The sequence below is a fragment of the Myotis yumanensis genome, unplaced genomic scaffold (genome assembly GCF_028538775.1).
Source record: "Myotis yumanensis isolate MYYU_CA2020_CCGP unplaced genomic scaffold, mMyoYum1.0.hap1 SCAF_3, whole genome shotgun sequence".
NCBI classification, from domain to species: Eukaryota; Metazoa; Chordata; class Mammalia; order Chiroptera; family Vespertilionidae; genus Myotis; species Myotis yumanensis.
The window spans coordinates 1,643,079-1,664,362 of record NW_027223754.1 but is presented as its reverse complement, the minus strand read 5'-3'; the positions used below and the strand labels follow the sequence as shown (position 1 = coordinate 1,664,362).

Here is a 21,284-nt window from a genome sequence, read left to right as displayed (position 1 = left end):
ACGGTGCCATCACCGAGCACAGCACGTGTAGCAGGTGTCACAGGAGGCGTCTCTTCGTGCTCTGAGACAGAGGCCGAGGCTCTGGGGGGTCGGGGGTAGGCTCTGGGGGTGACTTAGGAGCCTCAGCAGTGTTGACAGCAGTAATGACAGTAGCCCTCCTTGTGCCACTGCGTCACCACCAGCATCAACTGCGAGGGATTTGCACAGACGCTGACAACACAGTGTGTGCAACGTCCCGTGGATGCGAGGACTGGTATTTTCTGAAAGTGCGATCGTGTTTAAAACGGCTATCGCACAATCAGGCCCAGAGCCCCATTTCTCTACATGTGAGTGCACACCACATGTGAGTGACCCGATCGGTTAATTATTGGGCCTGGCAGAGTTGGCTGGAGACACCTAGGTTTTCACAGGATACCAAGAAATACAGTTACTTTTAAAATCCTATACAAGCTCATTAAAATCGAACCAGACATAGTCAAAACGTTACAAAACTTGCATTTAATCTTCTCTCCGTAATTTACCAGTATTATGTGCAAATAAACTGGAAAAAATAAATAGGTCTTTTCGTATTCTAATACCATCAATGAGGTTTAAAATGGGGAAAGGATTTGAACATTTAAAAGTCATCCCAAATCTTTCTTGTAGGTGTTTTTTAAATAAAACCGTTATCTGAAATTCATATGGTGATCCCAGCGTTTTACCTAATCATATAAATACGATTTTCCTCCAGCCGGAACCCCTTCAGAGTTCCAGGCACAACCACCATTTCTGAAAAGTCTTTAGTAAACCCATGACTCCCCCATCCCAGGACACGCGTCGGGTAAAATTCATTTCAGGCCCAAAAGCACGCTTCTGGAACCCACGTGATTGTTGCTCATCACCTAAACAACCTCCCACAAACTCTACTTCTGCCCAGAGGATGGCTGTTGGCTTAGACAACGGAATCGGGGTTTCCAGGAGCCGCTGGTGTCTACAGCAATGGCCCCCCACTCTTCCTGACTCGCCCCCCTTCAGGGCCTACGCTGCAAGATTGGATTCTCCCTTTCGTGTCTGCTTGCCTTGCCCTCCTCGCAAGGCCCTCCGCTCTCTCCCTGCAAATAGTGCTGCCCTTCCACTTTTTCTGCGTGTCAGTCATGCCTGACTTAAAGCAGGTGCCACGGCCACTTGTTTATTTTATTTTATTTTTTAAATATATTTTATTGATTTTTTACAGAGAGGAAGGGAGAGGGATAGAGAGTTATAAACATCGATGAGAGACAGACATCGATCAGCTGCCTCCTGCACACCCCCTACTGGGGATGTGCCCACAACCAAGGTACATGCTCTTGACCGGAATCGAACCCGGGACCCTTGAGTCCGCAGGCCGATGCTCTGTCCACTGAGCCAAACCGGTTAGGGCACGGCCACGTGTTTATAAAAGTGTGTGTGGCCCAGCCAGCGTGGCTCAGTGGTTGAGCATTGACCTATGAACCAGGAGGTCAGGGTTTGATTTCCGGGAGCGGCCATGTCACGGGCACCAGGGCCCTGCACGGGGCAGGCACCAGGCGGCTGCACGCGGAGCTGCCGGGACATCAAAGACCCTAAATCCAAGGGGACTGAGGAGGCGGAGGACGCAGACCTGAGGACGCTTCAGCGTTTCCTTAGGTGCGGCTGCCAGGGCCACGGTGTGGTTTCTGCTTTTTCTTTTTTTTAACATTTTTACAAATGTTTAATTGTTATTTTTCCTTCACTTCCTTCCTCCATCCCTATCTATCAATTTTTAAAAATATATTTTTGTTGATTTCAGAGAGGAAAGGAGAGGGAGAGGGAGATAGAAATATCAGTGATGAGAAAATCATGGATCTGCTGCCTCCTGCACGCCCCTCACTGGGGATGGAGCCCACAGCCCAGGCATGTGCCCTGACTGGGAATCGAACCCCGACCTCCTGGTTCATAGGTCAATGCTCAACCACTGAGCCACACCGGCGGGGCTCAGTTTCCTCTCAATTCCATGCCTCCACACTCAGTAGCAGACAGCTCGGTTCTGTGGCCAGCCCACCCGGTCCAGCACCGGTCCAGGCACCGAGACACCGACAGGCCCCACCTACCATGTTCAGCCCCACGAGGCTCATTCTCATCGTCGCAGGGTGTGTGTGGGATGTGGGTGTGTGTGGGACGTGGGCGTGTGTGGGTCGTGGATGTGTGTGGACGTGGGTGTGTGTGGACGTGGGTGTGTGTGGGACGTGGGTGTGTGTGGATGTGGGTGTGTGTGGGATGTGGGTGTGTGTGGGACGTGGGTGTGTGTGGATATGGGTGTGTGTGGGATGTGGGTGTGTGTGGGACGTGGGTGTGTGTGGATGTGGGTGTGTGTGGGACGTGGGTGTGTGTGGATGTGGGTGTGTGTGGGTCGTGGATGTGTGTGGACGTGGGTGTGTGTGGACGTGGGTGTGTGTGGGATGTGGGTGTGTGTGGGACGTGGGCGTGTGTGGGTTGTGGATGTGTGTGGACGTGGGTGTGTGTGGACGTGGGTGTGTGTGGGACGTGGGTGTGTGTGGATATGGGTGTGTGTGGATGTGGGTATGTGTGGACGTGGGTGTGTGTGGACATGGGTGTGTGTGGGACGTGGGTGTGTGGGACGTGGGTGTGTGTGGGGAACGTGTGTTTCTGTGGGGAACGTGGGCTGCGACCCCCCGATGCAGTGACAGGTGCTCACCCCTGTGGGCTGGAGCTGGACCCTCGCAGGGCACCCCCTCCCCAGGAGCCCCCCATGGGGACCCAGCCCCCACTCACGCCTGCAGGCGGGCGGCGTCCCTCCGTGGCTCCAGGACCCGTCTTCCCGGCACACGGCCGTGGCTCGCTGGCTGCCTTCGAGCGTGAAGCCCTCGTCACACTCGTAGGTGACTTTACTGCCCAAGGTGAACTCGTTCCCCGCGAAGGAGCCGTTCCCCGGGGCCTCGGGGATGCCGCAGGACACGGCTGGGGAGGGAGGCAAAGGCGGTCAGTCACCGGGCGCCAGCGCTGCTCGGCATTTCTGTCTCTAACGTGTTGCACACGCATAACACAGGCCGGAGCGCTGAGGGACGTCGGGGTTGATGAGAAACAACGAGACCCCGATCAGAATAACTGCCTCCAGGGCTGCTTTCCAGGAGTAAGCTGACGGCTGTGGCCCTGTAATCAACCCCACGCTCTATCAGATGGAGGAGAGCACACACCCCCTTCACTTAACATCGGAAAAAGGGACAACATAGCATCTTCCCAGTCACAGAACCCGTCGCGGTAAGGACTCCTCGCACTGAACGGTCCCGCCTCAGGGCTCCAAATCCTCCTTCTTATTCGCTGCACACACACCCCCTCCCCCCAGCAGCCCCCCCCTCCCCTCGTGACTCATGTTCCTACACGTTCTATTAAAGGCCAACAGGGAGCTACAGTGCATCCTCGATCATAACCTCTATTATTTTATAAGTCACCTGCCCAGGGGCTGGGCCTCGGGGCTGAGCTACAGGGGATTCGAGGGGGACACGGGGCCAGGAGCTGGGCCAGAGGTCGGTGCCCATCACTCTGATGGCGAAGGCCGGCGAGGAAACGCTGCCGTGAGGAGGGACGCTGGGAGCGCGCCACGGGCAGAACTCCACAGAGCACTCTCTCCTCCGACCCCAGCTCCGGCCCTGCCTGTCTGAGGCACAGGCGCGGTCTCCGGGCCTGGCCCATGGAGCTCCGTGGTCGGGCACCCTGCCATGCACCCAAAGGCTGCTGGTTCCATCCCAGTCGGGGCGCATGGCGGGGAGTGAGGGAGTGTGCAGGAGGCAGCCAATCAGCGCTTCCCTCTCCCATCGATGTTCACCCCTCTCTTCCTCCGTCTCTAAAGATCAATAATAACACCTCTCCTGCTCCGTCAGCATGCTCCTGGGCTGAAAGAATGAATGAAAGAATGAATGAATGAAAGAATGAATGAATGAAAGAATGAATGAATGAAAGAATGAATGAAAGAATGAATGAATGAAAGAATGAATGAATGAATGAATGAAAGAATGAATGAAAGAATGAATGAATGAATGAATAGTAAATAAATAAACTCTCAGGTGAAATGGCTACAAGGTCCAGGAGGGAGCCACGCGCAGGGCAGGGCGGTTCCCCTCCCAGCAACACCTGCCAGTCCGGCGCCTCTGCTCAGGAAGCCCCGGGAGGACCACACCGCATCCGCCTGCATCGAGATGCTCCCATCGGGCACTTAAACCTCGGGCCCAGGCCCAGGACACGGCCCACGGCTGCTTGCGCGTGAGCAGTCGGCGCTCGGTCACAGGCGGAGAGCGACAAAACATTCAAAGGAAATGAAGAGCGTTTTTTCTTTTGAAAGAAAATTTACTTTTGTTTTAAAGAAAAAGCATCACTGTTCCTAGTGGAACAAGCGCACTGGCCCTGTGTGAGCCCCGACATTACAGAGGTTTCTGGGGGGTCAGAAGGGGTGCGGCTGTGAGCACTGAGCCAGGGCAGAGCTCTGAGGGAGATGCATGCAGCCACTGGCCCCTGTGCAGCCAGAGAAGCTCACATCCCAGGAAGGAGAGAGAGAGGAAACAGTGGGAGGCTCTATTTATAAATCATAATCAGCTTTCAAAGGCCAACACATCTCCTTACGAATATAAACCTCAATCAGACAAAACTCCGAACACTTCATGACTTCAAAGACCTCAATTAAAAATTAAAATGCCGCCTTTGAAAATCTGGCTTTTATGCGTTTGACAGAAAAAATACAAAAAAAGGCGTAAAATATTGAAATCGACTTTAACAAGCCGTAGTTGTGAGCGACCAAAGGAAAACGAATCCACAGCATACGGCTCCCAGAATGAGTTTTAACCCAAAAGAAGGAAAGTCAGCATTCGGAGTTGGCTTTTTAAGTGACTTCAACTGTAAAAAACTTACTTGGAACCTAAATGAGCAAACGCACTTTTCAGTCTGCGATGAACCACAGTGGGTGTTGGAATGACCTCCGGCCCTGTGCCTGCCCGCCGCCCTCTGACTCCAGATGAGGTGCGATGAAGCCCCCCCCCCCCCCCCCCCCCGCAAAGGCCAGGACTGTGCACGGCCCCGAGAGCTGACCTGCGCCTCTGGGCCCGCTAGGCCCCGGCTCCGTCCCCGTCAGCGCGATCGCAGTGAGGGGTTCAGGGGGGAGGGACCCCGTCTTACCCTGGCACAGCGGCGGGAGGGCGTCCCACTGGAACATGCCCACGGGGTTCCGGGTGCACGTGGCGTTGCCGCGGCCCACCAGGCGGTGCCCGGGCTGGCAGGAGTAGTGCACGGAGCTGCCCAGCGCCCCCGCCGTCCTGTTCAAGACGCCGCCGTTCCTGGGCGTGTGGGTCAGGCTGCAGTAAGGGGCTGTAGGCAGACAGACGCGCACACGCAGACAGACAGACAGACACAGACATGCAGACAGACAGACAAGCGTAAGTGAGCCGCCATCTCCCTGCTCTGAGGGTGTCGGGAACAGTCTGCTGTTCAAATAACAAGAAATCAGTTGCAGTGTGTAACCGGCTCTGAAACGTACCCCCGACACCCGTGCCCGGAGCACGCGGGGAGCAGGAACCACACTCTCTGGGGGGCCACAGGGGGCCGCCCCCACGGAGGGCCGGTGGGCGGTTTCTGAGGAAACCACACCTGCTCTTGCCACAGGATGACTTGTGAAGCTAACAGCATCGTGATCATATCTTCCTGTCTGTGCTCTTAGCTTCAGGTTAATGGATAGAATTTTATCTTTGGGGAAATGTCTGCTTTCCATGATGCGGGCTCAGTGGTTTAGGGTGTGGGCAACATCGTTTTAAATCGTTAACCCACAGGCAGTTTATTTTCCCTAAATTCACGTGGAGAATCACTCAGCATTCCCGACACATCATTTCTATCGAAGTTCACTATTCATCTTCAGAAATCAGGCTTCTGTCTACCTATTTCTTCTCCTTTTAATATATTTATGGATTTCAGAGAGGAAGGGAGAGGGAGAGAGCGAGAAACATCCATGATGACAGAGAATCTTGGCTCGGCTCCCTCCTGCACGCCCCCTCCTGGGGATGGAGCCCGAAACCCTGGGCACGCGCCCTGACAGGGAATGGAACCGTGACCTCCTGGCTCATAGGTGGACGCTCAGGCCCTGAGCCGCCGGCTGGGCTGTGTAATTTGAATGGAATGCGATCACTCGCGTGGAAAGCCCTGTCCTCGCAGTCGCCGTCTCCCGCTCACCTGAGTAGCGGATCTTGAAGCCCTTCTTGCTGGTGGCGTGGTCGGTGGACCAGCGCAGGAACAGCTGGTTGCCCCTGCTGGTGAAACGCGCCTGCTCCGTGTGGTTCCCGCTCAGCACCACGAGCAGCGGGCTCTGCCCGGAAGAGCCTGCGAAACAGACACCCAGACGCTGACACGCCTGCCGAACACGGCCGAACACGGATGCTGTCATCCGTGTCCCATGGGCTCTACACGTTCCACACGGAGCTGGCTCCTCCCACGGCGGAGGAGACACTCCTGGGGAAAACAGCAGCAGGGGCTTCCCCGAGACGAAGGCACGGCCACCGGAGCGATTCCAGGTGTGTGCTCTCCACACCCTCACACTGCAATCACACGGAGCCCACCTTTAAAGCAGCAGTCACCGGGGTACACAGCACACAGCCCCGTCGGCCCTGAGACCACGGGCAGTGCCGGACCCGCATTCCTATGCTTTTCCCTGTACTTCCCCCCCTTTCCGCTTGCAGGGAGGACCCGGGCTCCGCGCTGGCACCCCTGAACCGCAGCTTCACGGCCTTGCGCTGCGGGACCGGCATTGAGTGAAGGAAGGGTGACAGGGCGCAGCCCGAGACCCCAGGACCAGGGCTGGTCGCCGGCAGGGAGGCTGGGCCCCAGGGAGCCGCTGGGCAGAGGACGCTCACGTCCCGGGGACTGAGGAGGACCCTGAGATTCCATCACGCCACTGTGAGCAGAGCGCAACTTAAAACTTACCAACCGTTTCTAGAATTTTCCGTTTAATATTTTTGGACCACAGTTGTCGGTGGGTAATTGAAAAGGTGGATAAGGGGGGGCCTACTGCACATTCAAGGAAACACCTCTGAAAATGGAAATACTCGTTTCTGTGTGTACGCGTGTAAATTTAATTTCCAACTTAGCACTTCATCTTGGCAATTCATACGCTAATTCATGTAGTATCCATCCATCTGAGCAATTCGGTTATTACTGTTCATCAGCCAGTAAAAGGCATATGAACACCCATAGAATGAATCGGAATCAATTACAGTAAATTTATGTTCACTGAATTGATTATTTACCAGAACGTAATGACAAATTTTTCAGAACATGTGAAAACCCTATTATTATGTGCAGCCATAATTCTATGCAGGTCTAATTTCCTGGGGTGTGATAAAATTATTAACATCGGTTTCAGTCCAAATTGACGATTCAGCCACACTCACTCCAAGCATCGCACTGTTCTACTAAAAACTCCGTCAGCCCGGCCAGTGTGGCTCAGTGGCTGAGCGTTGACCCAGGAACCGAGAGGTCGCGGGTTCGATTCCCGATCAGGGCACATGCCCAGGTTGTGGGCTCAATCCCCAGTGTGGGGTGTGCAGGAGGCAGCCGATCAATGATGTTTCTCTTTCAATCGATGTTTCTATCTCTCTCCCTCTCCCTTCCTCTTCCTCTAAAAATCAATTAAAAAAAACAAACAAAACAAAGTAATAAAAATCAATAAAAAAAGGTCTATTCGAGCCCTGGCCGGGGTTGCACAATGGTTAGGGGATCAGCCCTTACACTGAGGGGTCACAGTGTATCCCCGATCCGGGCACATGCCCAGGCTGTGGGCTTGATCCCGGGTCTGGGTGCACATGGGAGGCAACGGATTGATGTTCCTCTCTTTCTCTTCTTCTCTCTCCTCCCTTCCTCTCCCTCTTGAATCAATGAAATGCATGTCCTCAGGTGAGGATTTTTAAGAAGTTTCTTAGAATTCTATAAAAATATATGACTAATTTAAAACACTGTTTATTGAAGACTCCTGCAGCATTGATCATCTAGAAATCTGTGAGCCATTATATTTATATTTTCTAGTGAAATCATCATTTACATCGGATCGAGCACCTTTATTTCCTAAATCTTTAAGATCTTCCTGAAAGATCTTCTGAATGAATATACTTCTTAGCGAGAAAGGAGGAGCTGTGCGAGGGCATCTGCCCTGAATCCCCACGTGGAGAATGATTAAAGCACCGTCAGCACATCGCCAGGGTATCGCCAGGTCTAATTGTGTGACAGCTGGGACTTGACAGATGTTCATGGTTTGTGGCACCGGGTTCGAGACTGCACAGCGCAAGAGGAACCCACTGCCTGTTCGGGGACGTGTAGTTTAACTTGATAATATATCACGTTCTTGTGAGACAGAAGCCTGGCGAGGGTGCTGCTGGCACGCCAGGCAGAGGTGAGCGGCACAGGAACCCCGAGGAGAAACGTACCGTCAAACACCTCCAGGGCGTCGAACTGCTTCTCGCTCTGGAAGCTGTCCACGAAGAGGGTGATGTTGTAGCGGGGCTCCACGCGGATGGTCCAGGAGCAGGTCTGCGAGTTGAAGTAGTTGCCGGGGTAACCCGGGCTCAGGATGACGCCCGAGGACTCCGTGCGGACCTCATTGGCCGGGCATTGGGCTGAGGAGGGATGGAAAGTTCTCCTTAACAAAGGGAACGCTCCGTAGGTCAGCGTCCTCCCTGCGTGCACGAGGCCAGGGAGGGAGAGGCGTTCCCACTGCGCTCTGACCCAGGGAAGGCGGGGCACACGGCAGGGGACCAGCCCTGACCGACAGTAGTAACACTGTAACATCGCCCTGCCACCCAGGACAGAATGATGCACATATGACACGTAAGAGAATGATGCATGCATGACACAAGAGAACTATACATGCATGACCTGTAAGAGAATCATACATGTATGGCATATAAGAGAATGATACATGTGTGGCATAAGAGAATGATGCACATATGACATAAGATAATGGTTCATGTATGACATGCAAGGGAATGATACATATATGACATAAGAGAATGATGCATGTGTGGCACTAAGAGAATCATATATGTACAACGTATAAGATAACTGTACATGTATGACATGCTAACATGCAGGGCGCTTAGACAGATGACATGGGCAGATGACGGACAGGAAGAAGGATGATGGCAGGAGGAGGTGCACAGGTCCTATTTAACTCCAGGCTCAAGGCGGCCACGTCATCGACCCGACCCAGGGCTGCCAAATGTGACGCGGCTGCCAAATGGAGAGGAAATACAGAGCTGGGAAGTCCTCTTTACCTGGGCCAGGTGGACCGGAAGTCTAGCCCTGCCCTGCCCTGGAGTGAAGCCGGAGTGACGTGGGAGCAGCGACTGCCTTGCTATGTCTCCCTCGTGGAGACTGGACCCTAACCCAGGGCAGGTGTGGGGGGTCCACCCAGCATCCCACGCTTCCCCCCGTTAACTAAAAAGCGAGACCTCGCCCGGCCGGCGTGGCTCAGTGGTTGAGCGTCGACCTATGAACCAGGAGGTCACAGTTTGATTCCCGGTCAGGGCACATGCCTGGGTTGTGGGCTCCATCCCCAGTGTGGGGCGTGCAGGAGGCAGCCCATCCATGATTCTCTCATCATGGAGGTTTCTAACTCTCCCTCCCTCTCCCTTTCTCTCTGAAATCAATGAAAATACATTTTTAAATTAAAAATGAATAAGAATAAATAAGTAAGTAGGGGCCCTGGCCTGAGGGACCGGAGGCCGTCCCTGGGGTCTCCGGGGAGAGGGTCAGGACTGTGTCCAGCGCAGGGCCCGAGGGTGCGAGCGATGCCAAGGCACTGCCTGCTGGTGTCAGGCCTCCCCGCACCCATTCGGGTCTGAATGAAGACAAGTGTCCGACCAGGTCACCCCCCCGCAGAGGGCGCTCGGCCCCTGTGCCTGGTCCATGTCCTTAAAGGCCTGTCACAGAGAGAAACGGGTGCGTTCACTGACACTGTGACGTGTCTGCACATTACAGAGCACCAGCTGGCTGAGGACACACGGCGGGAGGACAGACACAGAGCGCTGCCTTCGATCAGCCTTGAAATGCGTCAGAAATCTCAGGAGAGGAAAGAAAACAGGGACACGGGACACGGATTCCCGGTGGACACGGATGGCGGCACCCGGGCCCGGTGCTCAGGTCTCACTTTTACTTCTTTCAGCGCTGCTGTATGTTTGAAATCCCCCCCCCCCCCCTCACCCACACCCTGCCAGGGGCACAGCGAGACCTCTTGGCTGCTGTGGTTTTCGGTTCTGGCGCCAAGAGAGGCCGGGGTGGTGTCTGTGCGCAGGCAACTGTGACTGCAGGGGCTCAGGGCAAGGAGGACTGGCAAGGTCAGACCCACACACAGAAGCCCCCCCCACGCAGGGAGTGTGTTCCACGTGGGACGCGGATGCGTGGCCTCGCTCACGTACCTTCGCACGTGGGGAGCGAACCCTGGAACTGCAGCTGGGCGCCGAGCTTGCAGGTGAGCGTGTCCGAGCCCGACAGCGTGTAGCCGGGGTGGCAGAGGTACCGCACGGAGTCCCCTGCAAGAGTCCACATGACACTCGGAAACTGGCCTCCGAGACACCCAGAGTGTGGGCGCCTCGCACACAGGCACTGACCTAACCAGCGACGTCAGCGGGCAAACCGTGTCTATCCGACCAACGCCCATCCTCCGTTCTATCTGCTTCTATTTGTTAAATATATTTTTATGATTTCAGAGAGGAAGGGAGAGGGAGAGAGAGATAGAAGCATCCATGATGAGAGAGGATGATGGATCGGCTGCCTCCTGCATGCCCCCTACTGGGGAAGAAGCCTGCAACCCATGCCTGTGCCCTGACTGGGAATGGAGCCTGGGACCCTTCAGTCCGCAGACCGATGCTCTATCCCAAACCAGCCAGGCCCAGCCTCGTTTTGGACAAAACACCCCCCTTTCAGTGCCTCGTTCATAAAAACGTGGCCTGACACTCAAGCAGCGTCAGGACGGACGTTACGGGCGGCTCTCGACCACCTGTCCCGGTCTCCCCGTCTCCCCGTGGGCCACGGGGCAGGCACGGGAACTGGGCGCTGGGATTCTCGGCTTCCTGAGAGCACCTGGCCTGATGGGCACACGGCGCCCTTGACTCTGTCATCTGAGTAGGAGAACGGAGATCCCGTGTTGGACCGGGTCTGAGACAGGGCGTCACCACAGACAGGACGGAGCGCTTGTCCTTGCCACCAAGAAGCCCTGGGCCCGGTGACTGCTCCACGGACAGGTCCGGGCTGGACTCCTAACGGGACGGGTGCTGGTGGAATGAGTGGACCTTTCACAGAAGTCACAGGGCGGGACGCCCCACACCCATCACTCACTACGCTCACCAGGCCCAGCGGGACGGGAGGCCCATTACACCGGCCATTGTTGTCTCCACAGGGGACGAGGTTCTAGGTTAGGATCCTGTCTCCCTAACGAAACCAAGTATCTGTGTGTTTGCCTCGGAAAATGTTGCTCAAGAGGAAAACACGGCCCGACCGGCGTGGCTCAGGGGCTGAGCATCGACCTATGAACCAGGAGGTCATGGTTGGATTCCTGGTCAGGGCTCATGCCCAGGTTGTGGGCTCGATCCCCAGTGTGTGGTGTATAAAGGCAGCTGGTCCATGATTCTCTCTCATCATTGATGTTTCTCTCTCTCCCTCTCCCTTCCTCTCTGGAGTCAATAAAAATATATTTTAAAAAGAGGGAAACATGGACAGTAAGTGCCTGGGAGAATGGGCTCCAAGTGACCCAAGTGAACGTCACGTGGCGGAACCCAGAAGTCACGGACATGACGAGAGGGAAACGTGTGTGTCGGCGGGTGACCTGGGCGTGTAGCTCCCCCGCGGGGCAGTGGGATATTCTGACACACACCCACTCTTGGGAGTGACTCCGCGGGGGGTGGGGGGAAGAGCCTGTGACTCCGATGGCCTCGCGGGGACGCGCCCTCACCGATCTCGAAGTCCTCGTCCTCACGCAGCAGCTCCGCCTGCGGGACGGCCGGGGGCGGCGGGCACTTCTTGAGCTGAAAGGCTACGGGGTTGACGAGAAAGGAAAGCTGCAGTTACATTTGCTGCATAAACACGATGATCCCCATCACGCCCCTGTGCTGCTGGCATGTGGGCACCGCGGTGTCCGTGCCAGGAGGTCGTGGGTTTATAAAGCTCTCAGCTCCCCTGCTCACAGGACTGGTCAGTGCCCGGAGCACCTACCGCCGAAGAGAGAAGCTACGATTTAAACACGATGACCTCGTCACACGTCCCGGACACACGTGGGACTCCTAAGGGAAATGGTCCACCCGTGCCTGGTCCCACGTCCACGTTCAGGTCGGATAAGGTCGTGCCCCCACGACTTCCCTGGTGGCTGTCCTCATCCTCACGAGAGGTGAGGGACCCCCATGCTTTTCCCGTCACTAGCGGTCACTCTCACGCCCTCAGGGCTGGCTCTCGCCCGTATGTAATTGCACAGAGTGATGAGGGCAGCCATGAGATCGCCACGCGTGATGTGCAAATAGACATGCACATCAGAGTTTCATGTCCACACACCTCTCCTGGAATGAGTCCAAGCTGGTTGCAAAGCACAGCTCAGCAAGGCAGAAATAATAGACATTAAACAAAAGCGTGTCCCAGGCACCCGGCGGGCGTGGCTCCGTGGTGAGGACTGACCTGTGAACCAGGAGGTCGCAGCTCGATTCCCAGTCAGGCCACGGGCCGGGTGGCAGGTTTGCTCCCCGTGGGCCTCTCTGATCATTGATGCTCCTCCCTCCCTCTCCCTTCCTCTCAGAAGTCAATAAAGTATATTTTTCAAAAGGTGTCCCAGGCAAGACCAGCTCGCGGGCCCCCGCTGGCCCGGCGGGTGGGGACAGGAGAAGCGGTGAGTGGACCCTCCACCCTGGCCCACGAGGGGGGGTGGCGGGGGGTGGGGGAGGTGCTCACCGTGGAAGTTGAGGACGAAGAAGCCGCCGTTGGAGAAGTCGCTGTGGAAGCCGAGCAGCACGTGGCGGGTGGAGCTGCGCGCCGTCTCCAGGGCCGTGTTCCCGCTGAAGACGCCGAGCTGGGCCGCGCTCTGGTCGGGGCCGTCCCTGCGGGGAGAGCGCCAGCCGCTGGAAGGAGGTCCCGGGGGCTCCCAGGAGCCGTCCCTTCTTCTCTGTCAGGTGGGCGCTACTGTAGATGTGCCTGGAGGCGCCCGCTGACCCCTGCACCCCAACTGGCCTTTCCGGGGAGTGGGGGCGACGTGGCCCGCATTCCAGGACCCGCAATACCATGTGGCACCCTCCTTCCAAAGCCCCCACTTTCAACCCTAAACCCAATGGCGTCTCCGTGATCCTGGGGGAGGTTTATGGAGGTCTTGCTACTGAACTGATATGATTTTAAAACACAGAATAAAATATTAGCATCTACGGGAAAGTGTGGTTCTGGAAGCATCCCTGTCTCATGATGAGAGGAGCCTACCAGCTTCTCTTTAAGAAACAGATCACGCTCAGTCGGTAAAGCAAATGGCCTCCGCTACGCCCTGTGTCAGAGCGATCCTGGGTCATGCACCACACAGCACGCTCAGGCAGGTCACCTGAGGTCCTTCTCCACTTGTCCACCTTTCTTCAGGGACAGCCACGTCCTCACGCCCCTCCTCAGCTGGGGGTCTGGGTCTCAGGGACATGGGAGGGGTCACAGGGGTGACTGGGAGGTCACAGTGGTGTCTGAGGGGGTCACAGGGGTGTCTAGGAGGTCACATGGGGTGTCTGGGAGGACACAGGGGTGTCTGGGAGGTCACAAGGTGTCTGGGGGGTCACAGGGGTGTCTGGGAGGTCACATGGGTTTCTGGGAGGACACAGGGGTGTCTGGGGGTCACAGGGTGTCTGGGGGGGGTCACAGGGTATCTGGGAGGACACTGCCGGGGTGGCCGTACCACACTGCGATGTAGTCGTTGACAGCCTCGGTCTGCAGCAGCGTGAAGTTGATGTAGATGCCGTGGCCGGGCGGCGCGGTGAGCAGCCACAGGCAGTCCTGCAGCACCGGGTACTCGTCGGGGAAGCCGGGTGAGTAGATGGTGCCGTTGGGAGCCGAGATGTTGTAGCCACAGGGAGCTGAGAGGGGCAGAGGCCACGGAGACAAATGGTCACCGTTAAAGGGACACAGGGAGCTCCTGGCACCCTCAGCCCACAGGGTCCCCAGGGAACCACATTGTCAGAACAATCCCCCTAAACCAGGGGTGGGCAAACTTTTTGACTCGAGGGCCACAATGGGTTCTTAAACTGGACCGGAGGGCCGGAACAAAAGCATGGATGGAGTGTTTGTGTGAACTAATATAAATTCAAAGTAAACATCATTACATAAAAGGGTACGGTCTTTCTTTTTTTTTTTTGTTTTATTCATTTCAAACAGGCCGGATCCGGCCCACGGGCCGTAGTTTGCCCACGGCTGCCCTAAACCCTAAAGCCTCAGAAGACTGTGCTTCTCAGCTGCCTGTTCGGGTAACACATCCACCAAACTTCCCGACTCCTCCGGCCACAGTCTTCCCAGCATTAAAGGGGAAGCGCTGGGTCCAGTCTCCTGCGGGGAGTGGACAGCCCCCGGCTGTTTCAGGCGGGATGAGGAGGGGATGATGCTTAAGCAGGAAACCGACATGTCTGGTCTAAGCGAGATTTCAAGCCTATTTCATGGGCTGAGGCCGCAGCATCCTATTTGCTTTGAAACAGAAACACTATCGCCGCCTCGCAGATCTGCGCCTGGAGGAAGGAGATAAAGCGATGCGTGGCCGTCACCGCCCGGCCGGTCCCACCAGCTCAGCCAGGAGAGGCAGCGCCACCCGTCAGGCGCTCCTAGTTCACTTCCCACGCTGATCCGCGGTCGCCATGGCAATCGTTATTCTTGTTTATAAAAGATGCAATGGCTACACGTTAGCAGGATCACCTGAGATGTGATCTGTCACTCACATGGCAGCATCACACGGCAGAACCGGAGAGACGAGCAGACTTCTTCATGGAATGGAAACCCAACGGGTGTGCTACGCCTGTGTGTTACCAGCATGTGTGGGGCTTTCAAAGACTTGCCACCAGCGGTGCAGCATTTAAGGGGAACGAAGAGGCCAAAATAGATGAAAAAAGTAGGAAGAAAAGCTCCCTGACCACGAGAAGTCATGAGGGACAGCGGCGGCCGCATCACGGAGCAGCTGGTCTCAGAGGCGGCGGGACCGCAAGGCGGGCGGCCTGGCTGGGCTCTGGGGTAAACCCAGCAGCAGCAGGGGCTGCAGACACACTCGGCGAGTTTCACGGTGCGGTTATAAGTGGGGTTTGGAGTCGGATAAACTTTGCCTGATAACCTAGAAAGTACTTCACCGCCTGCCCCGTGGGGCCACGGAGCCCCTGCAGTCACGCAGGCCGGTGGGTGCCTCCCACGGGGCCTCTTCCTTCAAAACTCACACAGACGTCACAGCCTCTGACCCCTTGGGGGAGGGGTCTTCTGTCTTCATCAATCAACTTGGTAAACCTTAACGTTAACAATATGCACATCATAATTCGTATTTTATTTCAGAGAGAAAACCATGGATGAGAAACACGGATGGGAACGAGGCACGGGGAGCAGCTGCCTCCTGCACGCCCCCGGCTGGGGATGGAGCCTGAAACCAGGGCGTGTGCCCTGACCTCTGACCCCTGACCCGGGGCCATCGAACCAGCGACCTCTGGTGCGTGGACAAGGCTCACCCCGGAGCCACACCGCAGGGTCAGCATATACTCTGGCCGTTTGGACTTCTCGTGTGATTGTGCAATCCAAGGGTTTCTTGCTGACAAAGCCTGTCACTTTAAAAGAAGCTGCCAGGTGTTGTCCTCATCATTCCCTCTGTCCCCGTGGCTCCCGCCACAGGCGCTAATGCAGGGGTCCTCAAACTGTTTAAACAGGGGGCCAGTTCACTGTCCCTCAGACCGATGGAGGGCCGGACTATAGTTTAAAAAAAAACTATGAACAGATTCCTATGCCCACTGCACATATCTTATTTTGAAGTAAAAAAGCAAAACGGGAACAAATACAATATTTGTATTTGCATGTGGCCCGCGGGCCGTAGTTTGAGGACCCCTGCGCTAATGCATGTAAAGTGAGGTATCAGATGACAGCGTTTAAACTTGTAAAAATACCGTAAGAGAATGTTGACATAAATATTTCAGTGGAAAAGGATCAATTAGGTCAACAAAATACTTTAAGTTTTTGAGCTACCATTTGTAAGTGTAGAGGCATATGCAATTATCAAATTACATTTAGCGCATTAATAAACCACAGTCTTTTAGACACTACTGTAACAATCATAACCCACTTTTCTTAAAAACGGAGACTTTGGTATAATTATAAGTTACTGGCAAAATTAATGCAGTCTCGACTTTCTCGTCACTGTCAGACATACTCTATTATTTATTTCAAGTTGTCACACTTTGGGTCTATTACTTTTCCCAGATGAGTTTGAAATATACTAACTTTCCACAATAGATCCTTATGCAAATAGACATATTACTCTTGTAAGCATGTCCAGACAAACTGGCTTCATATATTCTGGGGAGGTTGTTGCTTTCAGATTTAGAATTCTTGAATCTCAATTGCTGAATTGCTGTTTTTAATAATGACACCCAGAGGCTGTTCAGAGCTTCTATTTTTTCCCTAAGACCCTCCTGGGGCGCGAGGGAGGGGCTGGGCCTGTGAGGTGGCCGCTCAGTACGGCTGCCCTGTGTCCCACCCAGCCCTGCGGGCCCGAGCCCTCCGGCTGATAAAGGTCGTGCTCCTGAGGCTGCCGGGCGACCGGCCGAGTGCCTGTCCTGTGAGGGGCCCTGTGTCCCCGTTGCCCCCGCCGATCCCTGCGCAGACCTCCATTCTCGGGAAAAGCACCTTTTTATTATAGAGCTTTCTGGAAACACGCCTTCCAGGAATAAAGTAAACTTGTTTGAAAACAATGCCCTCTGCGGAAGTTCTGAATTTAATTCAATATGGAGGATGTTAAATACACACTGGGTGATGCTTAGAAAATTTATTTAGGACAAGATTTTACATGGATCTTACATGTTGCTTCTTATTCTGTTTCGGGCTTTCTAGGCATGGAGAGAGATGTCATGGTAAAGGCACCTGTGCATTAAATCACCTGACCTTGTCCAGGACAGGCCTGTCATTGGCCGTGGGTTCTGGAAGGCATGTATGGCACCCCTGACAGGACTGTCTGTGTTTCACCAGGGGCTGGCCACACCCAACAGGCCGAGGGCAGGGCTGGCCACCCAGGAAGTCCAGCCAGGGGACCTGGGTGGGACCTCCATCAGGATATCGGGTGGTCTGGAAGCTGGTATCAACCAATGGACGATCTATGGACCCTCCCATGTCACGGCGCCCAGTAGAAACCTGGACACGAAGCCCAGCGAGCCTCCAGGTTGGTCATGGTCTGTGCATGTTGTCCCAGGTCAGTTCTGAGAGCCAGGGGCCTCCTGGTCACCCCCCGCCTGCCCGTCTTTCCCGTGGTGATTTCACTGGGCCTTTCCCTGTTGTAAACCACCCCCAAGTCCAACAGCTTAGGGGTCCGGCGTCCCAGTGTGCTGTCCAGCCTCGGGGTGGCTTTGGGCACTCCCCAAACTACCCCTTGGGGGCGGGCGGCTTGGATGCCGGAGGACCTCAGCTTTGCAGTGTGGCCGACTCTGGGTGGTCCTGCAGCCCTAATGCAGGTGCAAGAGATGGCGTCACCCTCAAGCCACAGAGAAGATGCGGTGAGTTACCGCCAACCCATCAGATAACTCTGAGCCAGCAGTTTTCTCCATGTTGGAAACTGGGCTTGAAAAAGCAATGAAATCTAATTACATACTTAATTCTATTTTTTACAGCAAGCCAAGAAGTCCTCCATTTACATATGAAAAGATTCTGGCAAAAATTACAAATTAAAAGAAAGGGTTTAATCCCGACTATTCAGAGTAATTTATGCATATAAATATAATGGGGAATAGGATGAAAGGTCTTTTAAGTGATTTAATGAAACACCAGGTACGCAACTGCTATTCTTAGTTTTAAAATATAATTTTAATATGCTATTTTAAATTTGCATCACACTATGACTAGTAATTTGAAATGATTAAATTTGTATTAGGCTAAGATAATTTTTAAAATACAGCTAAAGTCTGGCCAGTGTGGCTCAGTAGGTTGAGCGCTGTCCATGCACCAGGAAGTCAGGGTGTGATTCCAAGTCAGGGCACGTGCCCGGTTATGGGCTCCATCCCCAACCGGGGGCGTGCAGGAGGCAGCCGATTGAAGTTTCTCTCTCATCATGGATGTTTCTCTCTCTCTCTCCCTCTCCCTTCCTCCCTGAAATCAATAAAAACGTATTAAAAAAATAAATACGTAAAATAAAATGCAGCTAAAGTTTGCTACAGTTGTTTTTATAACGGCATAGAATGGAAAAACACTGTTGAGAACGAGGCTTTAAAGCACCCATTGATGTGTTTTTTTTTTCTTTTTCCTTCTTCAGTAGAAATGCAAGCACAGCCAGTGCCCATTCCCTCTGCGCAGTGGGACACGAGTATTTAACATTTCAAAGGTCCACAGAGTTGGCATTTTCATTATGTTTTCACTCAGAGCTACTGTATTTATAATGTGGGAATATCAGGGCTCCAGTAACTTTTCTGTCTGATATGCAGTCTTCAGAAACAGAGTCCTCGATCTGTTTACATTAACCTGACGTTACAAACATTCCCCTGTTACCCTAAGCATCCAGCAGCCAACAGGAGGCTCCCAGGGATGCAGACACCCGCCCCCCCTGCCACGCCCATCAGCTGATTCCAGCTGCTCCAGGAGCCCTCCCCACCACCAAGGGACCCGCAGCTCTGTTTTCCCTAAGAGGGTCCTACGTCAACCCTTTGCTTAGACCCTTTCTTCTCCCCGGACAGCCTCCACCTCCCAGTAGCAAAACAGTGTGCGTGCTTCCAGTCCCAATCCCCAAATAAAACCAGTTTTCTGAAACAGAGAAGCGATATACGATGATGACAGAAGTTAAGCCGTAAAAAAATCTCCGGGGTGGAATTGATAACCGCCCTCCCGCCTCTAATCTCACCCTAAACAGTGCCCTTCCCTTCCCAAGCAAACACCGTCTTCTGTATCTGAAATCCACCCAAGCAGTCTGCTGGTGGTCTCTGGTTTTGCATAACAAATATTTGTGTTTATTATGACATCCTTGTCATTTCCTTGGGGGCAAGACTGATTTATGCATCTTTTCTTAACCTACTGGCCCAAGACATGTTCCTGAATCCTAAGTAGAATGAGTTGGACATGACAGATCCCAATAAATATTTGTTGAACAAATTAATGCATTCCCGGATGAGTTCCTGTAATATTCAAGGCGCCGTTATCTACGAGAGGAGCTACCTGGCTCCCGGGAGGAACGGCTGACCTACCGTCACACCTGGGGAAGGGGTGGCTCCAGCTTCTGTCGGTCCCGTGCTGACAGGTGAGGACGGGGTGGCCGATGAGGATGTACCCGGGGTAACACTGGAAGGAGATGGACTGGCCCACGCTGTAGTCAGAGCCGACCAGGTACCCGTTGGGGAAGAGGGGCGGGTCCGGGCAGTTCTGCAGCTCATAGGCTGAAACACACAGAATCAGCTCATCAATGCCACGTGAAGGAGTCACAGGCTGAAACACAGAGTCAGCTCATCAATACCACGTGAGTGAGTCACGGGCTGACACACACAGTCAGCTCATGAATGCCACATGAGTGAGTCACAGGCTGAAACACACAGTCAGTTCATGAATGCCACTCGAGTAGTCACAGGCTGAAACACACAGGTCATGAATGCCACGTGAGCGAGTCACAGGCTGACACACACAGTCAGGTCATGAATGCCACGTGAGTGAGTCTGGAATGCAGAGGAGGATAATGGTTACATTTAGCTTCTGGAGATGAACTTTTAGATATTTTCTTAAAAAATACATTTTCCAAGTTGCCAGTTGCCATGCGAAGTGAAAACAGTAATTCTTGGTAGTGGAATTCTAACAATTTGCAGCTTATACTCACCGTATGGATTAGAAGTAATACAACCCAAAGTACATTGGACAATGTTTATCCTCACCCAATGATATTATTCCCATTGACTTCTAGAGGGAGTAGGAGGGAGGAGGAGGGAGACAGAGAGACATCGATCGGTCGCCTATGCCATGCATGAGCCCTGACTGGTGAGGATGAACCTACAACTGAGGTACGTGCTCTTGACTGGGAATTGAACCCTAAACCCCTCTTGACTGGGAATTGAACCCTAAACCCTTCGGCCCACGGGCCGACGCTCTAACCACTGAGCAACTGGCCAGGGCTGTTTTTTGTTTTTAAAGGCACTTGGACATATAGCAGGAGGAAAGCGGACTACAGGGGACTCTGACCACAAGCCCTTTCGTCTCCTGGGGCCCAAGCCCTTCCCACTCCTTAAGTGTTTCGGCGTTGAGCAATGATGCTTTATGATGTAAAATAGAAAAAGAAAGGAGAGAAAAAGAAAGAACGGAGAGAGGAAGGAGATAAATATTCAATTCCTCCAAATGTCAAATGACAGAAACCAAAACATTAAAGAAAGCCCCTAAAATCATCCATTTCAAAAATAGTATAAAAAAATCCAAGTACCAATATGGCTGTACCAATGCCACAAGTGAGAGTTAGCTCCCAGAACCTCACCTTTCCCAGGGGGCCCCTCGCTGGGACCAGGAAAGCCTGTGTTCCTCCCACCTGTCCGTCTCACGCAGTATCTGCGTCCATGTTTCAGGGATGGGTGCCTGATGTCACCCCGTGTTTCAATGATAGATGTAACCCCCACGGGGTCACGCAGCCACCCGGCTAACAGCCATGATGTTTCCTGACGCTTCTCTCATTAGCTGACACAAATCTCCATACTTTCATCTGCTCTCCAGCTCTTGAGTCAGGAGTAGGGCACGGGAATGCGGTTTTATGGAGCATGGCTCTTGAACTCCATTTCTCAATCTCGAAGGAGCCATTTAACTCCGCGACAGCTACATCTGCAAGCGACATCTTTGACCTTCAAGGGGCCATCGATATACGACAAGCGGGGGAGGGAGAGGTGCCACCCAGACATCGCCGAGAATGACAATGCTTGTCTGCGTGATTCATACGTCTTCCCACGAGTTATTCAGTAGGCGCTTAACTTACAAATCACGCGTGGCACTGAGGAATTCTGATGTGACATACGAGCCCAGGTGAGTCACTTCAACCATTTATGCTTTTGGTGAAACGATGAACTATCTCGTTACCATCCGTCAGA

The 21,284-nt window shown here is 53.8% G+C and overlaps 1 protein-coding gene across 1 annotated transcript in view; it reads right to left on the bottom strand.

The window, feature by feature from the left end:
* The window catches only part of CSMD1 (CUB and Sushi multiple domains 1), a 741,603-nt gene that overhangs the window by 44,486 nt on the left and 675,833 nt on the right, over window positions 1-21,284 (bottom strand). Inside the window, exons 42-50 of the mRNA XM_070407812.1 lie at window positions 19,419-19,607; window positions 13,922-14,099; window positions 12,952-13,097; window positions 11,969-12,049; window positions 10,437-10,550; window positions 8,448-8,636; window positions 6,205-6,351; window positions 5,161-5,349; window positions 2,770-2,955 (exon numbers count right to left, since the gene is read on the bottom strand). Of these exons, the coding sequence (XP_070263913.1) occupies window positions 2,770-2,955; window positions 5,161-5,349; window positions 6,205-6,351; window positions 8,448-8,636; window positions 10,437-10,550; window positions 11,969-12,049; window positions 12,952-13,097; window positions 13,922-14,099; window positions 19,419-19,607 (1,419 nt within the window). The remainder of the gene's footprint in view (window positions 1-2,769; window positions 2,956-5,160; window positions 5,350-6,204; window positions 6,352-8,447; window positions 8,637-10,436; window positions 10,551-11,968; window positions 12,050-12,951; window positions 13,098-13,921; window positions 14,100-19,418; window positions 19,608-21,284) is intronic.